The sequence below is a fragment of the Dendrobium catenatum genome, unplaced genomic scaffold (genome assembly GCF_001605985.2).
Source record: "Dendrobium catenatum unplaced genomic scaffold, ASM160598v2 fragScaff_scaffold_1482, whole genome shotgun sequence".
Taxonomy (NCBI): domain Eukaryota; kingdom Viridiplantae; phylum Streptophyta; class Magnoliopsida; order Asparagales; family Orchidaceae; genus Dendrobium; species Dendrobium catenatum.
The window spans coordinates 1874034-1893147 of NW_021319944.1; the positions used below are offsets into that span (position 1 = coordinate 1874034).

Consider the following 19114-nt stretch of genomic DNA (forward strand, 5'->3'; position numbering starts at 1 on the left):
TTCGTGTACATATAAAATGCATTGCTTCCAATTTCCCACAAAATATAGCCTTTGTTATAGATAAAGGCTTCGTTTGGAACGGCTTTTTTTTATGCTTCTTAAAGCAGCTTCTCAGTACAAAAATTTTAATTTTTATCAATAAAAAAGCTATCCCAAATGAAGCCAAAAGCTCCCAAAAGCAGATATGAAACTGTTCTTCAATGAATAAATTAGGTTAACATTTATGCATCTGCCCATTTTTTGATAAATTAATGAACAATTTATAAGATTAAACTCTTGATAATGTGTGCAATTTCAGTTAAAATTTAAATACAAGCAATTCAGTACAACAAATTAGAGCGCCTGCACACTAAGGTTTTGTTTGGGACGATTTTTTTATTGCTTCTTAAAACATAATTTTCGTACAAAATTAAATTTTTTGTGCTAAAACTCTATTTTAAAAAGCAATAAAAAAGTCGTCCCAAACGAAACCTAATACCACAACTAAGAGCGAGACTTCTGCTTGTGTCGAGGATGAAGGTTGCCAAACAAATATACTTCAGAAATCTCCTTCAGCCAGACTGGGCAAGGTGATGCCTACAATAATCATCTTTCAGCTGTGCAAAAAGCAATATCAGCCATTCTCAGCTGTATCATAAGCATTTGATTTGTGTTTTGGTGCAAAAGTAAAGCTTTCTGGAACCTTGCCAAGCAGCATTTCGGATATCCTAATCTGCGAGGAGAGTAATTATATTAAGCTTTAGGGATTATAATCATTCATAAAATAGCAAGTTGTATTTAATAAATTTTCTGAGTTAGACTGCATACCCAGTCTGCAGCAGAGTCGGAAGCCATTAAGGTCTCAAGGTCATCCCTACCAAAGTAGCTTGGTGGCCTCCAATTAAGACGCTGTGGGATAACATCTAAAATACCAACTGGAATATACCTATGGGTGTAACTGAGCCACTCTAGCAGAAAATGTCTGGTTGTTTCAACACCTGTACAGAAAAATTAGAATCTGGAATAGCTGAATGGTAAAGCTTGCGCAAGTAGAAAAATGATAGAATAAAGCTTCGTTTGGGATGGTTTTTTTACTGCTTCTTAAAGCAGCTTTTTAGTTAAAAAATAAAAAAAATTTGTACTAAAAAACTGCTTCAAGAAATAGTAAAAAAGTCGTCCCAAATGAAGCCAAAGCCTTGAATCTCCTATCAAACGAATGACTCCAACAAGGTCACAGCATAACCACCAAGTTCATATCCACGTAAAAAAACCTTATGTAGATGATGGATATATACAAATCAAAATTTATGCATTGAAGACCATATTTGATCTTATGGTATTCCGAATTTCGGTAGATTAAGTTTTATGTTTCCACGTGTTTAGTCTATAATATGATTTTAGATATTAAATTAGGTTTTTGTTTGGAGGACCTTCGAGTTAAGTCTCACTTTTGATTGGATCTCAAATAATTTGAAAAATGTAAAAATTGTATGCCTCTATAGTTGTAAATAGATTAGAAGAACCCTTTCTGATATTGACTAGTCGGACTGACAAGATCACATAGTGACGACTATAAAAAAAATCATTATAAATATATAAACATATATAAAGTGAAAATGATAAATGACGGTTGAGTTATATGTAAAGGTATAATACAATACACAATATGATTGCATATAGATATGGTAGAATATCATGAACATCACCATTTCTAAATATGCCTTAAGACATGTGACATGCCAATATTAATTTAACCTAAGGATACGCTGACACTAATTGTCTACTGTTATATAATTATTTGTGCCCTTTAATTGTTCATACTATATTCCCAAATCATTGTCAAGTATGCTTTAATAAATTTTATGGAGCATCACAACAGAAGCAAACACATCAATAGTAGGATCTTATTTGGTATATTAATTTTATGTGATACTCTTAGTCGTTTTTCTTTTGGGTTTCATAATTTTATTTCTACAGTTGTTTCTTTCAGTTTCTCTTTTTTTTTTTATGTTATTAATCATACTTCCTTGATGTATCCTATTATGATTCATATTAATATAATAACATGTTAATTTACTTTCTATTATTTGCTATTATATGTCTTGTTTATATTATTTGTATATGAATTTTTCTTTTGAGTACAACCATCCAAACTCAGAGTGTGACAAACCATGTGGTAAATAATACTTTCTTTTGAATAGCATTAGTCAGATGGCTAAGTTCAAATAAGGATTAAAATTTTGTTTTTGAGTACCATTTGGGACAATTAAAGTCTTAGTTCCAACAATTTGATAGCTTTATCAGTTTTAGCATACAATAATGAAATAAAATGATTATATAATAATGGCCCAAGTAAAAACACATTGAACATACACAAAATGTTTGGGTCTTAGGAAGTTTTGAGCGAAATTATCAAGTTTCAAATATAACTCCTGACTTCCAATCAAAAATCAGTAGAAACTATAGAGCTTTTGACCAAAACTCCCGTCCTTGAAATTGCTCCAATAAACAATGATGCCTTATACTTCTAGGATTTTTTAAATGAAAATGACGATCATCATCATTGGCCTCATTAGACTCCTTATTTCTTTTTGACGAAGACAATAAATTATAATTTCCAAATCGAACCTAAGACATGACAAAGAAAACTATAATTATGTATTAATTCTGAAAAAAAAAATAATCTAAATTGAAAAAAAAATGAAAGCATATGAATGGAGATATGCAAGTTTATCCGCATAAAAGATGTCATGAAATTAAATTATCCAATGTCTAAACAATCAACTGGACAAGAAAACAGTGCAAGAACAATGCAATGATTGGGTTAGATATTTGGAAGAGCACGAAAGACAACAATATAGAAATGAAAGTTTATCATCGAAGAATTAAAAAGAACGTGGACACAGCAGCCCATGGTTTCGCCCTAGCTCCCTCTGCCCAGCTGCCCCAAGCTGCTCAGCTGATCCAAACAGATTCCCATGGTTCAGCCGCCCAAGCTCCCTCATTTGTTTCCAGTAGTGATGTGAAACCAGTAATTGAATTTAGAAGCTTAATAAAATATAGTTTAAGTGATGAAATATCAAACTTAATATTGTTCACAATTGAGACTTTTCTAGAGATCTTAGAGTTCAACTACACTTAGGCAAGAGCTTACACCTAAATTAGCAAGATCGGTAAAATAACACTAATTCCCTCATAGGGGTACAAAAGGAAAACGTGAAATAAAGTCATGAAAAAGAAACTAAAGCATCAAAAATAAAGGCTCTGAATCAAGGCCGTCGATCGGCGTCTCTGGCGATGGTATACATGTCGAAATCTGATGCCCTCATCAAGTAGCAGTTGAGACCTTTGTGGAGTATACGAATCTATAACATCCCCATAGACTTATCAAGTGAGAGCAGGGCTTCATGGATCCAATGATGAATGCCTAGTGCCAATAGCTACAATTGCCTATGTGAGAGCAGGGCTTATGGATCCAATGGTTGCATATTTTTCCTGATGGTATACATGTCGAAATCTGATGCCCTCATCAAGTAGCAGTTGAGACCTTTGTGGAGTATACGAATCTATAACATCCCCATAGACTTATCAAGTGAGAGCAGGGCTTCATGGATCCAATGATGAATGCCTAGTGCCAATAGCTACAATTGCCTATGTGAAAGCAGGGCTTATGGATCCAATGGTTGCATATTTTTCCTGTCGCTCAAGATTTCTACCTCTGACGCCCTCATCAAGTAGCAGTTGAGACCTTTGTGGAGTATACGAATCCTAGTGCCTAGCGCCAATAGCTACAATTGCCTATGTGAGAGCAGGGCTTATGGATCCAATGGTTGCATATTTTTCCTGTCGCTCAAGATTTCTACCTCTCGATTATTCCTCTTTATGTTGATACTGGGGTTTCCCCCACTTGCTAGTGCCCTGGCCTCCGATGTTGTCGTTTGGGTGTAAAGCTCTAATATTTTCTTCATCATATCCTCTAAGTTAGAAAACCTTCCTTCCATAGATGAAATCCTTCCCTCAACTTCATATTTGAATTGACAAACTTCTCCTTCTAGTTTCTCTTCCAAAGCATCCACTTTCTTCGGCGTCATAGGTCCCGAATCTTGCTCTTATATCAGTTTGAAAGGACTTTATGATCAAAACAACACATAGCAATATAAAAAACAACAATTTGCTCCAAATAGATCTAAAAATAACACCAAGAGAGTTGTTTTTACTAATTTCTAATCAAAATAAAACAAGATACAAGTTGATTCACTGTTTGAGAGGTGAATCGTCTCTCCCACGATTCCTGGCAGCTATTAGGAACCATAAAATCTAACAAAAACTGCTACAGAAATTCAAAACATAACATAAACCTATTAGACCGGTCCTCCTTGGACCGGTCCAGCCAGCCCAGCCCCCTGGGTCGGGCCGGCTTGTTTACAGCAGAAGGGGCCAGCGGCTTCAAAGAGGGGGGAAAGGGTGGGGTCCACTTGAGATTCAAATACAATCTTGGAGCCAAAAGGAAGAGAAATAAGGGTAATTAGGTCCTTTTGTATTAATTTTGAATTGTATGCACTAAGTAGGAAGTAAAGGCTAAGGTTAGGGTTATGTGTTATTTTTCTAAAAAGTTCTCTTGTTGTTTTGTTGTGGCTAGGGCTCTAGATCGTTTTCTAGAGATTGGGAGAGTGGATCCTCCTCTCGAATAGAGGATCTCTTATATCTTTATTGTTTTCTATTGCATCTACCATCAATATCAAGCATTTGGAGTGATTTATCTCAAGTTTTTCCTTTGTTTTCACTGTTTTCCTCACAAAAACTGCTGTTTTCCTGCAGCCAACAGCAGTTTGGTCATCATTTCTGACTGGTTTGGATTAGGAGATACTTGAATTCGAGTATTTCCTATCAAATTGATATCAAAGCAGTGGTGAAGGTCCTGATGCCCAGGGACCTGGGGGAGGCCATGAAGCCTACACAATTTGTTGAAAATCAAAAGAATCTGGAGAAGGGAGCTAGGAATAGCAACTCAGGAGGCACTTACAGGTGGACGACTACCCACCTAGCCCCTAAAGAAGCATCCAGTGGAGGGATGAAAGAAGTTCCAAAGGAAAAAGCAACAGGAGGAGGAAATGGGGGGCAGTTCAAGAAGCTTACAGAGAAGGAAATTCAAGAGAAGAGAGCAAAGGGGTTGTGTTTCCGATGCGATGAAAAATACATGCCTGGGCATAAGTGCAAGGATCGAACTCTTCAAGTTCTCCTCGTTTGTGAAGACGAGGAAGACGAAGAGGGAGGGGGAAGCGATTCTGAGGTGGAGGAAATGATGCATCTGGATGTGGCAGAAGTCTCTCTCAACTCCGTAGTGGGATTCACTCCGAGTCACATTATGAAGGTGAAGGGAGAGATAGCTGACCGTGGAGTCGTGGTGTTGATAGATAGTGGGGAAACCCACAATTTCATTTCCACCCAGATTGTGGAGCTGCTGGGGATGAAGTTAGTAGATATTGGAGGCTATGGAGTGATGATGGGCACGGGAAAGGTAGAAATGGGAAGAGGAGTGTAGGGGGATGGTGCTGAAAATCCAAGGCATACAGGTGAAGGAAGACTTCCTTCCCCTAGAATTGAGGAGTACGAATGTCATCCTAGGGATGAAGTGGTTGCAGACATTGGGAGAAACCAAGGTCAATTGAGGCACTCTGCGGATGGAGTTGGTGAAGGATGGAAGGAAGAGGGTGATTCAAGGTGATGCAGGGCTGACCAAGGCAGGGGTTTTTCTTAAATCCCTAATCAAGACAATTCAGGCCGAGGGGGAAGGCTATTTGGTGGAATTACACAGATTAGAGGGAGTGAGTGTGGAGGAAGGGGGAGACATATACCCCTCTCTGTGCAACCTTTGATCCAAGAATTCGAGGAGGTTTTTCAACCACCTATAGGGTTGCCACCACCCAGGGAACAGGAGCACGCAATCACATTAAGAGAGGGAGTATCACCTATCAACATACGACCTTACCGTTACCCTCAGTTTCAGAAGGATGAAATAGAAAAGTAGATTAGAGAAATGCTGGAAGCAAGGATCATCAGGCCCAACACTAGCCCATTCTCTAGTCCTGTTCTATTGGTGAGGACGGCAGCTGGCGTTTCTGTGTAGACTACCGCGCACTCAACAAGGAAATTGTACCTGATAAGTTTCCCATACAAGTGATTGATGAACTTCTGGATGAGTTGAGTGGAACAGTGATTTTCAGCAAGATTGACTTGAAATCAGGATATCACCAGATACGAATGAAAAAAGAAGATGTGCCCAAGACCGCCTTTAGAACTCATGAGGGCCACTATGAGTTCCTAGTGATGCCCTTTGGCCTCACCAATGCCCCAGCCATGTTCCAGGCACTCATGAATAAGATCTTCAAACAGTATCTTAGGCGATTTGTGTTGGTATTCTTCGATGACATCTTAGTATATAGCAGAACAGAGGAGGAGCATTGGGGACACTTAAAGAAGGTGTTAGAGATTCTCCAGGAGCACCAGTTGATGGCTAACTTGAAGAAGTGCTGCTTCGCGCAAGCTAGTGTGGAATACTTGGGGCATGTGGTATCCAAGGAAGGGGTAGCAGTAGATCAGTCCAACTGGTGAGAAAATTCCCCCTTAAACTGCCCAAATCCCCTAATAAAATTCCCTTATACCTTTCCCAAAGAGTTCACGCCCAAAGCCTCTTCTCCTATAGGTGATAAAGGAGGTCATGGGCCCCACCTGGGCAGTTGGGCTGTTGCCAACCGCATCATAGAACTTCTTAACTTAATAAATTTTTTGATTTTCTTTTAATCTTATTTAGATACTTGGATGTTGATTTCTTGGAGTGCGATGTAAGTGCAACAACCAATTTTCGAGAGAAATCTCTCCTTATTCCAAAGTGAAGCCTAATTTTTCTCTATTGTGATGAACAATTTTATTATTCTCTTTTCTTATAAATAACTTGTTATTGGTCTTTGCAAGTGTGCTTAATTTTAGTAAAACCCATTACAACTTGTTGAACTTTCTAAATTTAATTGATCCTTAAATTATCCTTTCGAAAGAATTCTTCATATTTTCTTGATCATGAATAATTATTTAATTTTCCTCTTTCAAACTGTGAATTTCAAATCCTGTTTGTGTGATTTCCCCATTACATTATTTAATTTCATTAAAAATCATGTACCTTAAAATGGCATCGTTCACATAATCTAATTGACCTCATATCCATGAATCTAATTTTATTCCACACTGATAAAATTTGTTAGTAAGCACCAGGTCATCATACCTTTGGTATCAGAACCCCAATGTTCAAGACCAAAATTCACAAAATCTCTGATGATATTTAGCCGCTCGCTTGAGCTGATATCCCAGTGTCTTTGTTCCTTAATTTCAGTAAATATCCAAGGCTGAAGAAAAAAAGGATTAAAATCATCATAAATCTCTAAAAACCTGACCGCAAAATTTAACACAGAACAAATGAACGCAGAGTTAACAAACCTTGATTAAAGCACCACGAGCAATCATGCAAGTAGAAAGTTCAGGACAGTCGGACATGTGCTTGTTGTAGTCACAATAGGAAAATATATCACCATTTCCAAGCACTTGAAGATCAGCAGGAGCTTTATTTGTGCACTGATAAATATAATTCCAGTCAGAAAGCTTGCTATACCGTTGTTGCCTTGAGCGACCATGTACAGTTATTGCGCCCGCTCCCCAATCATAAATATTTGAAATAAGTGAATCAATTCGATTTCTTCCTTCAAAAAACCCCGTTCGAACCTTTAATCAGACAAAAAAAAGTATAGTTTAAAATAAAATTAAGGAACTTCGAAGAAATATGCAAGTTAAAAATGGTGATGTTACTTTTTTCTCTTAAGGCTTATTGAGATAGAAGGATCAACCTTGATAGTTAATGGCACCACAGTTGTTCCACTGGCTGCTTGAATAATGCTCTTCATCCTCATGGGTTTCGTAAGAAGAGAAGAACCAGCTCCTTTATTCACTATAATATCAATAGGGCACCCCATATTTATGTCAATAAAATCAACTTCACAGTGTTGATCTATAAGTTCAACAGTGCGAGCTACAGAGTCTGGATAAGCTCCACAAATTTGTACCCCAAAAATGTCCTCTGATGAGTGCCTCCTTAGTAATGCCCATTCAGAAGCTTGACCCTATGTCATCACAATGCATCAGTAACATGTCACATGTAGATTTATCTTTTTTTTTTTAAATAGATTTGTAAACCTACATTAAGTAAAGATTAATGTCTGTATTAAATGTGGCCTGGGAATAACGCATTGAAAGGCTCATAATAGAAAGATCATGGACACTCATCCATTTTTTACTTTTATATACCACTATTAATGATGACCCACTAAAATAAAATCCTAACACATTTTTATTAGAGATCTTAAAAAGTGTTTGATCTATAACCATTTGATCATCTCCTTTTTTCACCTGAATGTGAAGATGTGAATAGGTTTTTTTTATTTTTTTTTGTGAACTTCTTCTAGTTTCTCCTCATAGATTATTATAAGTTTAAGGTTATTATTATTATTATTATTATTTTTTTATGAATGTTACTAATGAGAGCTAAATGTAGATGAGAATATAGCCGGAGAAGATATGCCAATATAAATGTTGATGAAAAAAAATAAAGAAAAGAGAAATTGTGCTTCATATAATGCAGCAAAAAAATGCAATGAGAGATTAATGCATCAAAGAGCATGCATGGCTTCATCAAACAATTCTCAAGATAATGAAATTTAAATTTTATTTTTTAATTTATTTAAAACCTTAATTGAAATAGTAATTAAGCTATTACTTATAAAAAATGTATTTTAATTAGATTCAAATACTTTGATCAGTAATGAAGGTCCAAGTAATAGAACATAACTCTTCTGCGTTTAGAGTTGCATATATTTGGCCTAACAATTGCGCTCATTCCAAATTAAAAATTTTGCAAGACGGGCTGATAATAATTTTATTATAATGAAGAGATATCAAACTAGCACAACTAAATTTCTAATGAGCTCTATCAATTATTCACTCCATTGTTATATGAATCCAAATCATTTAAAGGAACAATAAAGTATACAGTAGCATCTGCTAAAATCCTCAAATTATTCGCATTCAGTGTTTCAATGGTGCTTTACTACTATTTATATTTAAACTTTGGAATACTTTTACAAACATTAAGAAAAAAAAAAACTTAGAATAAACTTTTGAAATTAGGCATCTTAAAGGAAACGACCAAAAGTTAGTTAACTATATATTGTTGGTGATAATCTTTTCGCGTCATAGAAGAATGACAATGGAAGTTAAATTGATAATTAAAAAAAAAAAATCTATCTCAAAGTATTATAAAAGTAAATTATTTCAAATAATAACATTACTATGTGCACTTAAGACATGCTACTAGTTACTTGTTAATGGAATATAAATGGGGCACACATCATTTGGCAAAGTATTGAAACTAAATCCGTAGAAATAGAAGTAGAGATGTCATTGTGTGCAAGAAAAGAACAATAAGCCAAGCAAAAATAAACTAAAATATATTTTGCTATAATTTTAAAACATTTTATAACAGAAGCAACTAGTATGACAGGTCAAAAAAGGCAGTTGGATTTTAGAATGTCAACCGAAGTACCAATGTACCATCCTTCAGGTAAGAAATGCTAGTAACTGTGTGTTACTATCATGCCTGCATGTGTATTGTCCATTCAATTTTAAGACAACAGCAATACTAGAATAAGAAAAATGAAAATTTGGCTAGATATCCAAGTGGTCTTTCAGCTATCGTCCGTGTCGTGTCCGTGTCGCCGTGTCCGTGTCCGTGCATCATAGAGTACCATCCTTCAGGTAAGAAATGCTAGTAACTGTGTGTTACTATCATGCCTGCATGTGTATTGTCCATTCAATTTTAAGACAACAGCAATACTAGAATAAGAAAAATGAAAATTTGGCTAGATATCCAAGTGGTCTTTCAGCTATCATTCTTACAAGCACACAGAACTAAATCACTTACTTAACAGATAAGCTTTAGCAATAACTAAATACAATTGAAAGGATTACAAAAAAATACCTGCAGGAGATTAGTGCAAAGAGCCATTTCCCCACAAGTGATATCAGCCCCCAGTGTTTTGCAGATCCTTCTAAACGGAAGATTGCCAACAGTAGTAAGAGGTGCGAGGTACAGCTTTCTACTAAAATCAATTAGTTTTTTCTCCCTTGCATGAGGTTTTAAGTTCAAATCAGATATAGAAGAACAAAGTCTAATGCTTGAGGCACCATCACGTCCATCAAGCAAATTTGTTTCTGGAAGATCATTTCTTTGTTCAGATGTACCTACTGAATTAACCAAACAAGAGTAAGTTAAAAGCCAGTGGTACCTAAAATTCAAGAAGACAAATCAAAACAGTAGAGAGAAAATTAATTGTATTCTCACCATAAGTGGCTTCAGAGGACCAATTGTCTTTAACATGTCCATCAACTAGAGATTTTACCTTCTTCAGAGGTCTGGATTCATCAAAACCAGAAACAACACTTGACAACTCCTTTTCTGCAGCTTCGCATGGAGAACGCCTTATTTCATCAGCAGAAATGCATGTATCATCAACTTCATCAGCATGAAGATCATTCAAAACATCGGAATTTTCTGGATTGTTATCCAACTGACCATTTCCTGCCTTTGAATTGGTACTTTTGCCCCCCTGCAATGCACAACTGTAAAGAGATGGTAACCAAAAGAGATAAAACAGCGCAATATTTGAAGTTACTCTCTGGAAGAAAAAAACTTTGGGTTTGACTGACTGAGTTTAGACAGATTTTTAAAAGAGCATAGAAAAATAGCGGCAGAAATCTTGAACTCAAGAAAGGCCCAAGTAAACAAGAGAAAGAGTGAAAGAAATTTAAAACATGCTTACTCATTAACCAATGTAAAACAAGAAAATTTTAGTAATGGAAGTAATAGAAAAAAATAAGGGAAAGAATCTTTCAAAGAAAAAAGATAATCTGTAAATGATCATGGAAATGCAATGATGCCGTTTTAACAGTCATCCTTAGATTATGAATGATTCTTTTCTATCAATTACTGTGAGAGAATATACACAAGGCCTTGTTTATGAAGCTTAAGATTGGCCCACGGAGTATAATGTTAGAGTAACATAAACTGTTCTTGAGTGATTATGAACATCACTTGTTCACTAGGAAAAGATGAATTTGCTTTCTAAAGAAGTAAAGTGGAGAACATGACCTTCGCAAAGATACAAAATGAAGCTCATTGAAATCATTTTATTGTATTGGAGTGCAATACAAAATTACATACGTTTTCAGGTTAGCCTGGTTGAGAACATTCCACTTCAAAACAGAGGGGTCAACATATGTCACCAAACCATTTTTTGAACAATGGACAACAAGAAAATGTTGTTCTAGGATTAAATGTGGGTATTTAAAGAATATTAATAAAAATATTTTAAAAGTAATATACTAGATCTTAAGATTTTGTTTGTGCATGAGGAAGCTAATTTCAAGTGAGAAACAGTAACTAGTGATATTAAGAATGTTGCAAAAGATATGCTTGGATTATCAAAATAAAAAGCTCCTATAAGTAAAAATAGTCAGCGGTGGAATCAAAATGTGCAAGAAAAGTTAAAAATAAAGATTTGTCATAAAAATTGATTTAGATGTAAAAATTCTTATAATTGGGAAAGATATAAAGAGGCCCATAAGGAATCTAAGAAAGAAATATGCGATGCAAATATTTTAGCTTTTAATAATTTATAATAATATATTAGATACTAAAGAGGCCGAAATATATCTATATAAGTTAGTCAAATAAAAAAATAATAGTAGTAATGATTTAGTTCAAGTGAAGTGTATTAAGGATGAAGATCAAAAAGTACTTTTATTAGAAGAGGATATTCAAAGGTGGATGAGATATTTTTATAAACTCTTCAATAAAGATTATGAGAATGTAATTTACTTTAGTGACCTTAACACCCTAAATGAAAATAAAGATTTTTATTTTTATCAATGTATTATTAAAATCGAAATTAGAGAGGCTTTAAAGAAAATTAAGTGTGAAAAAGTTGTTGGACCAGCTGATATTCAAATAGAAGTGTGAAAATGCTTAGGAAATGAAAGAATTTCATGGTTTACTAAACTTTTTAATATTATTTTCAAGACAAAAGACGTCAGATGAGTGGAGAATGAGTGTGTTGATTCCTATTTTTAAGAATAAAGGTGATGCACAGAATTGTGCGAATTATAAAGGAATTAACCTAATGTGTCATACTTTAAAACTATGGGAGAGAGTTAATGCAATCAAAATTTAGATTAATGGGCATTTGTTAGTAGGCTGAAATTAGCTTAATGGGCTTGACCCATGTTTCTTTGGTTGTTTGGTGTTTGGGGTGTTGTGACTGATTTTGGGTTGTTTTTTTAAGCAATTAGTTGCTCGGTTCCTTAGCATGTCGTGCTCTTTCCTTGGTGTCTATTGGGCTCCTGGCTGTTCTGATTCTGGCTAGTTGTTGGGCTGCTTGTTCGTTCGGTTCTTGGGCTAGACGTGCTTTTTTCCTGAGTTTATTTTCTCTATTTTGGTTGGCTGAATGGGGCAGCTGCTTTGGATGATTATTTGGTTCCTTTTCCTATTTATAGGGATTGTTTTGCTACAGTTTAGAGAATGGAAAATGAAGAATTTTTTAAAAGAAAACCTGTGGGTTTTGTAATAGCTTATGAGCTATTGTCTTCTACCTCCCTTCTTCTTATAATTCGTCTCGGACTTCTATCTTCTCTCCATAAGTTACCACTCTATTTGTATCCTTCATCTCAAAAATTTTATAAGTTGTGTTGTGTCCAGAGTTCTATTACAAGTTGTAAGTTGAGGTTGAAAGAAGTTTGTTTTTTTCTTTGCTATGTGTCTTTGAAAGTTTCTTACATCCTGGTTAGTTTTTTTTTTTTTGCTTTGGATGTGTCATGGCATATTTATCCTAGTTTGAAAGTTTCTTTTTTCCGAAAGTATCTAATGTTCTCCAACTTATTTTGGAGCACTTGTTTGTTTTTATTTTTGTTTACATCAATTTGGTATCAGAGCCCTTGGTTAGGGTGTGAGTCTTTGTCTTTATAAAAAAAAATAATAAAATAAATCATAATGGAACCTCATTAAGAAGACATTGAATCTGTTGATGGTGAAAATCTTCCAACAAATCTTGAAAAAAGAATTCCAACAAGCCACTGGGTTCTGTGATTCTGTCCCAAGATAGTTCTATCGATCCGATTCAAAATGAATCATATAAAATTCATGTGAGAATAAGCTAGTGTACAGAAAAATACGAGAAGAGAAAACGACTTCTTCAGGCCCAATTTAAACAAGAAAGAGAAAAAATTCAAAGAAAGTACGCGGCTTTAATTCGGGAATTGGATAAGGTTCATTCGACACGTAAGGGAAGTTCAAATTCGATCTCGTCAGGAGATGAGAACTCTCTCCAGGGGAGAATTGATGCAATCAAAATTTAGATTAATAGGCATTTGTTAGTAGGTTGAAAATAGCTAAATGGTCTTGACCCATGTTTCTTTGGCTATTTGGTGTTTGGGGTGTTATGACTGACTGTGGGCTGTTTTTTTGAGCAATTGGTTGTTCGGTTCCTGAGCATGTCGTGCTCTTTCCTTGGTGTCTGTTGGGCTCCTGACTGTTCCGATTCTGGCTGGCTGTTGGGTTGCTTATCCGTTCGATTCTTGGGCTGGCTGTGCCTTTTTTCCTGGGTTTATTTTCTCTGTTTTGGTTGGCTGAATGGGGCGGCTGCTTTAGGTGACTATTGGGTTCCTTTTCCTATTTATAGGGACTATTTTGCTGCAGTTTAGAGAATGGAAAAATGAAGAATTTTTGGAAATAAAAGCTATGGTTTTTGTAATAGCTTGCAAGCTATTGTCTTCTACCTCCCTTCTTCTTATAATTCGTCTCGGACTTCTATCTTCTTTCTTCTCTTCATAAGTTATCACTCCATTTGTATCATTCTTCTAAAAAATTATATAAGTTGTGATGTGTCTAGAGTTCTATTACAAGCTGTAAGTTGTTTTTTTTTTTATTTGAGGTTGAAAGTAGCTTATTTGTTTCTTTGCTACGTGTCTTTGAAAGTTTCTTACATCCTGGTTAGGTTTTTTTTTTTTTTGGATGTGTCATGTCATATTTATCCTAGTTTATAAGTTTCTTTTCTCCTAAAGTATCTAATGTTCTCCAACTTGTTTTGGAGCACTTGTTTGTTTTTCTTTTTGTTTACATCAAGAGTTATGGAGCACAGGTTGCAGCGTAATACTAATTTTTCTCAAAATCAATTTGGATTCATGCCAAGTAGGTCTACTATGGAAGATATACATTTATTGAGAGGTTTGATGGAGAAGTATAGAGAGAATAAGGAGGATCTACATATGATATTTATTTATTTAGATAAAGCATATGAGACCTTAGGCAACGTACATGCAAGCTAATAAAGAAATTAAACTCGTACACATCCCGTAAACATGTCATACACCCCGTGAACACATGCATTTAAAAAGAAACAGAATAACATAATATTGCAATTCACGGGTTGCACGACTACTTAAATAAGGTGCGCGAGACATATTAAATCACCAAAAGAGAAACTTCTTTGCACGTCCCTTATTAGGTACAGTGCAAGCGTACCTAGGACATACAAATGCATTGTACGAGCACAAGAAGAAACATATAAATGTTCAAGTATGCAAATGCATTGCCAAAGTGCGCCGAGATAAGTTTAGATGCATCGTGCAAGTGCATGATGAAACATACACGTTCGTTGTGCAAATCCACCATAGAACAGAAAAAAAGCTGTACAAATGCATAAAAAAGTGCAAATTCAATGAAATCTCACGACCAATTCTTAAATTCCAAATCTTTTTTAAAAATGAAATATTCGCATGTGCTCGGGCAAGCATAATAAATATGCAAATGTAAAATCTGAGCCCACACTGCAACTAATCATCACGTCTTCCAGGAAGAAAAAGAGTCATTGTTTATGTTTTTAGAGGGAGTTGATACAGAAGTTGGTTTAAGTCCAATAGAGGAAAAAATCAAAATTTTATGTGGATGCATCGTCCACATCAAATAGAAGATCCAAAAGTTGAGAGAGAGATCGATTTACAGCGAGAAAAGATAAGTTTAGTATACAGATCAATAAAATCAGTTGATCGTCATAATTGCAAGATTAATCATAAGGATTGGATTTAAAAATCCACTTCAAAGATATATGTAAATTAGAGTAGCACAAAGAACCTTCTTTATAAAGAACAGAAGAAAAAATAACGAGTTATTGACATTAAAAAAAATAGGTTAACTGGGAGCACTCCAATCAATTAAGATACTTTAAACTTCAAATAATCTAAGCTGATCAAACTCCATAATATTTAGCATACCTTTAGCCCCAGGACTTTGAGTTGATAATCTGCCATGGGAAAAGAAAATTTATTTTTCCACAAAAGCTTTTGCAAATCTTTCTTTAGAACATTAATCTCAGAGCTCTTCTTAGAAATATCACAACTTTCTGGAGTATGTTCCTTATGTGTATTAAAAAATCTACAAGTTATTCCATACGGGCATAACTCTTCAAAAGTAACAAAAGGACAAACCCCTTCAAGGTCAGCTGGTTTCTGCACATAAGATTGCGATTATTTTCATCATTAAAATTACAAAACATGATGCAATCCAGGTAGGTAAGCATCAATGGGATAACAAATATCATATGAGCTTGCTACAAGAAAAATGTACCTGAGCCAAGAAAGCAGCAATATCATGATTAAAGCGGCAGTTTTCACCAAAACGACATCCATCTGCCTTACCACTTTTTGCAACCTCAGAACAAATATGAAGTGCAGACTTTTGTTCCTGGATATATTGTAAATTTGAAATTTAATACAGTCAAATACAACAACAACAACATCAAGCCTTTGTCCCACTACGTGGAGTCGGCTACATGAATCCTTTTTCTCCATTGTGTCTTGATAAAAGTCAAATTCTCGTTTAAATCTAATAAAGAAAGATCATTTCTAATATTTTCTAACCAAGACTATTTAGGTCTACCTCTACCTTCCTTAACATAAGTCAAATCTACTACCTCTACTTCCCTAACCGGGTCATCGGAAAGCCGCCGTTTTATGTGACCAAACCATCTAAGGAAACTCTCTCTAATCTTATCTTCCACGGGAGCTACTCCAACCTTTTCACGTTATGCTCATTTCGTATCCTATCTCTAAGAGTAAAGCCACTCATCCACCTGAGCATCCTCATCTCTGCAACACTTAAAGTAGGAAAATTGCATAAAACTACAATGCCAAATTGCATTAAGGCTAAACTTCAATGTCAGCAATAAGATAGGCCTACTACACCTTTTGCAACTATAGGTCAAGTTGAATCAAGACACATACACACAACACATCTATCACAAACGTACTGTCATAAATGGTATAGAAGATTGCCTGATATTTCTAAGTAGTGATACTACTCATACTAGTAACATCACCAAATGGCCCACTAATAATGCATGAAATCAAAAGGATATGGAACATAAAGCACAGATACTAATAGAAATATAAAATACATCATTATCAAATGCAAGAAATAACACATTCGCACAACATGCCACCTTATTGTCTAATAGAAGCAGCACAACGCCTTATTGTTGTGTCCTGGCAATGAAGATGTACTAACGCTATTGCATAGATAATAAGTTATGCAAAAAAAGTAAACTGACTTGATTGCTCAGAAATGTAGACAAGGAAAGGCCTTCTGACAACCAGAATTAAAACAATATACAATGACCTCATATCTAAGACCATAGACCACAAAATGGTTAGGAGAAAATCCAAAGAAAGGCATAAGCATGTGGTATTCATCAAAATTGGATGTCATTTTCCCTATAAAAAAATAATTCCTCGCATTTCATTTTAAAACATTTTCTCTGTAGACTTCCATGCAAATGTTCCACAAGCTCTTAAGAATCACGTGCTTGATCACACACCACCAATATTTGCGCTCCTTTGGAAAGATTTGGAAGAGCTCATAACAGCATCTCCCTGCCTCAACTCACCATTTAACTCCATTTCTTAGATTGAACCATTTAATTAAATGTAACCCACTGGCAGTTCTTACTTAAGAACACAACTTAATTTGCTTTTTTTTTTAATTTCCATTTGCAAAAATTGTGTATGGACCATGTGGTTATAGATCACCATACTCATACATATATTGTGATGTAATAAAAAACAATAATAACAACCAATCTTAACTTCAAAATAAAAATTGGTCACAGAAACCACAATGGTCTGGGATTCCACATGAGAAGCCAGAACAATGAAGAAACAAAATGTAACCACCCCTGTTATGCATCATCCTGAGTGATCAATTACCAAAATTCAGTTCTACAGAGAATGAGGTTCAATATAAAAGCATTAATGACAGGTAACTAGTAAATTATACAGAACCTGCATAGAAATTTCGAGTTTAAAATAACATATTATTGTATTGAAACAGTCCTTAAGGTTTCATTTGGGGAGGCTTTCTTATTGCTTCTTAAAACAACTTCTTAGTATAAAAGTTTAAATTTTTATACTAGAAAACTATTTTAAAAAGCAGTAAAAAAGTAGTCCCAAACGAAGCCTAAGTCTCAATTATCTATGCTAAAAATCATTCATACAATTGAAATTCTACAGTATTCTTTGAAAAACTAATTTGAAAGTGCTTCCCGTTGACCTAAAAACTTAAATGCATGGGTTTTCAAACCAAAACAGAAGATAAAAGAGTGGCATAGAAGAATAGCAAGCAAAGCTATCCTTCAGCTCTGGCCTGCTTCTGCTTTCTTTCTCTCTCTCCTACTAGCGATGCATGTCACTTGTAAAAGATCAGAAGAAGCATTCTTGCATATCATAAAAAAGGTTATTTTTAGCCTAAATAATATTAGAGAAATTATCAGTATTCATTATAAGTGTTAGTACAGAGATTTGTATCTATAAATAGAATAAAAACAGCTATAATAAATTGTAGTCCATTTTCTCCCTGTTCTACTCTATACAAATAATAAAGGCTTCGACTGGTTCTTAAATTAGAATGGAAATAGTTCAAAACTTGCTTTCCAGTGACCGCAAAACTAAAAATAACGCAGAAACATAAAAGATGACCGACTGTGATAAAAAGGAAGGCGATTCTTCAGCACCGACCTGCTTCCGCTCCCTCTTAAGCTGCCGCTTAGACTTCTTCTCCTTGATCACGCCTGAAGTAGTAGTCTTCCACTCGGTAGCGTCATTGTCGGCCCCTCCTTCAACCTTGGCCGTAAGTGCCGTTCTCGAAGGAGGCGGCCGGAGGTAGTCAATTTTTACCGGTGCAATTGCCTTAGCGATTAGATCCTCCGGTGTTCGAAGTTCCACGGGTAACTTGGGTGGAGACTGATACGGTTTTTCAAGTGGATCGAAGCCATCGTCTGGACTTGCCGTTTCATTTGACTCGGCAAGGGGAATTATGTCCATGGCGAAGGAAGGAGGTAGGAGGCAGGCCCTAGGGTTTGGACTTGCTGTAACTGAAACAGAAAAAGCGGTTTTTCATACATCGTGTTCAAAATAGTACAATTTATATAAAAAGAGTAAATTTTATCGTAGGACATTTAGGCGTATCTGGCCGAACATGAGCAGATACAGATTGTTAGTACAGAGACAGATTGTTATCCTCCTTCGACCGAACCCTCGCCAGACTCCGCCATGTCTCCTCCTTCCTCTTTGAGCCGACAGAAGCTCCTCCCTCCACACAGCAAAAGAGTTATAAATAACACTTTATATATATATTTAAATATCTAATATTAAAATTTTTAATATCTCATGTCTATTACTTTACTATTTTATTTCTTGCACTCATGCAATTTATGAGATGTCTGATGAAAAGAAAGCTTTTTTCCTTCTCTTGAGAAATGAGGGATCAATTTTATAATTTTTTAAGAATGACATGACCAATAAATTAGAGAAATATCAAGAATAAATTAGTGGTGGTTTGAATGTACTGTCGATGTTAATTCTCTTGGTCATGGACCATTTATTGTACATTTGAATCTCTTAATGATATCAGAATTTGTCGATCTTGGGCTGG

General features: G+C 35.3%; 1 protein-coding gene across 4 annotated transcripts; it reads right to left on the reverse strand.

Moving 5' to 3' along the window:
• Positions 1 to 236: 236 nt before the first annotated feature.
• LOC110115784 (tRNA-dihydrouridine(47) synthase [NAD(P)(+)]-like) lies at positions 237 to 18778 on the reverse strand. 4 transcript variants are annotated; one of them, XM_028700302.1, is made up of 11 exons: positions 18659 to 18778; positions 18199 to 18554; positions 15755 to 15871; positions 15403 to 15636; positions 10421 to 10685; positions 10058 to 10323; positions 7872 to 8144; positions 7468 to 7749; positions 7256 to 7376; positions 808 to 977; positions 237 to 712 (listed from the first exon to the last, which is right to left on the reverse strand). In XM_028700302.1, exons 2-11 carry the CDS (start codon positions 18502 to 18504, stop codon positions 614 to 616), a joined length of 2133 nt encoding a protein of 710 aa, XP_028556135.1. In that variant the 5' UTR covers positions 18505 to 18554; positions 18659 to 18778; the 3' UTR covers positions 237 to 613. The 4 variants fall into 4 exon arrangements, with proteins under 4 accessions (XP_028556135.1, XP_028556136.1, XP_020704812.1 ...); XM_028700303.1 differs by having other exon boundaries at positions 10058 to 10320; positions 18637 to 18777; XM_020849153.2 differs by having other exon boundaries at positions 18637 to 18777.
• Between the last annotated feature and the right edge of the window lie 336 nt (positions 18779 to 19114).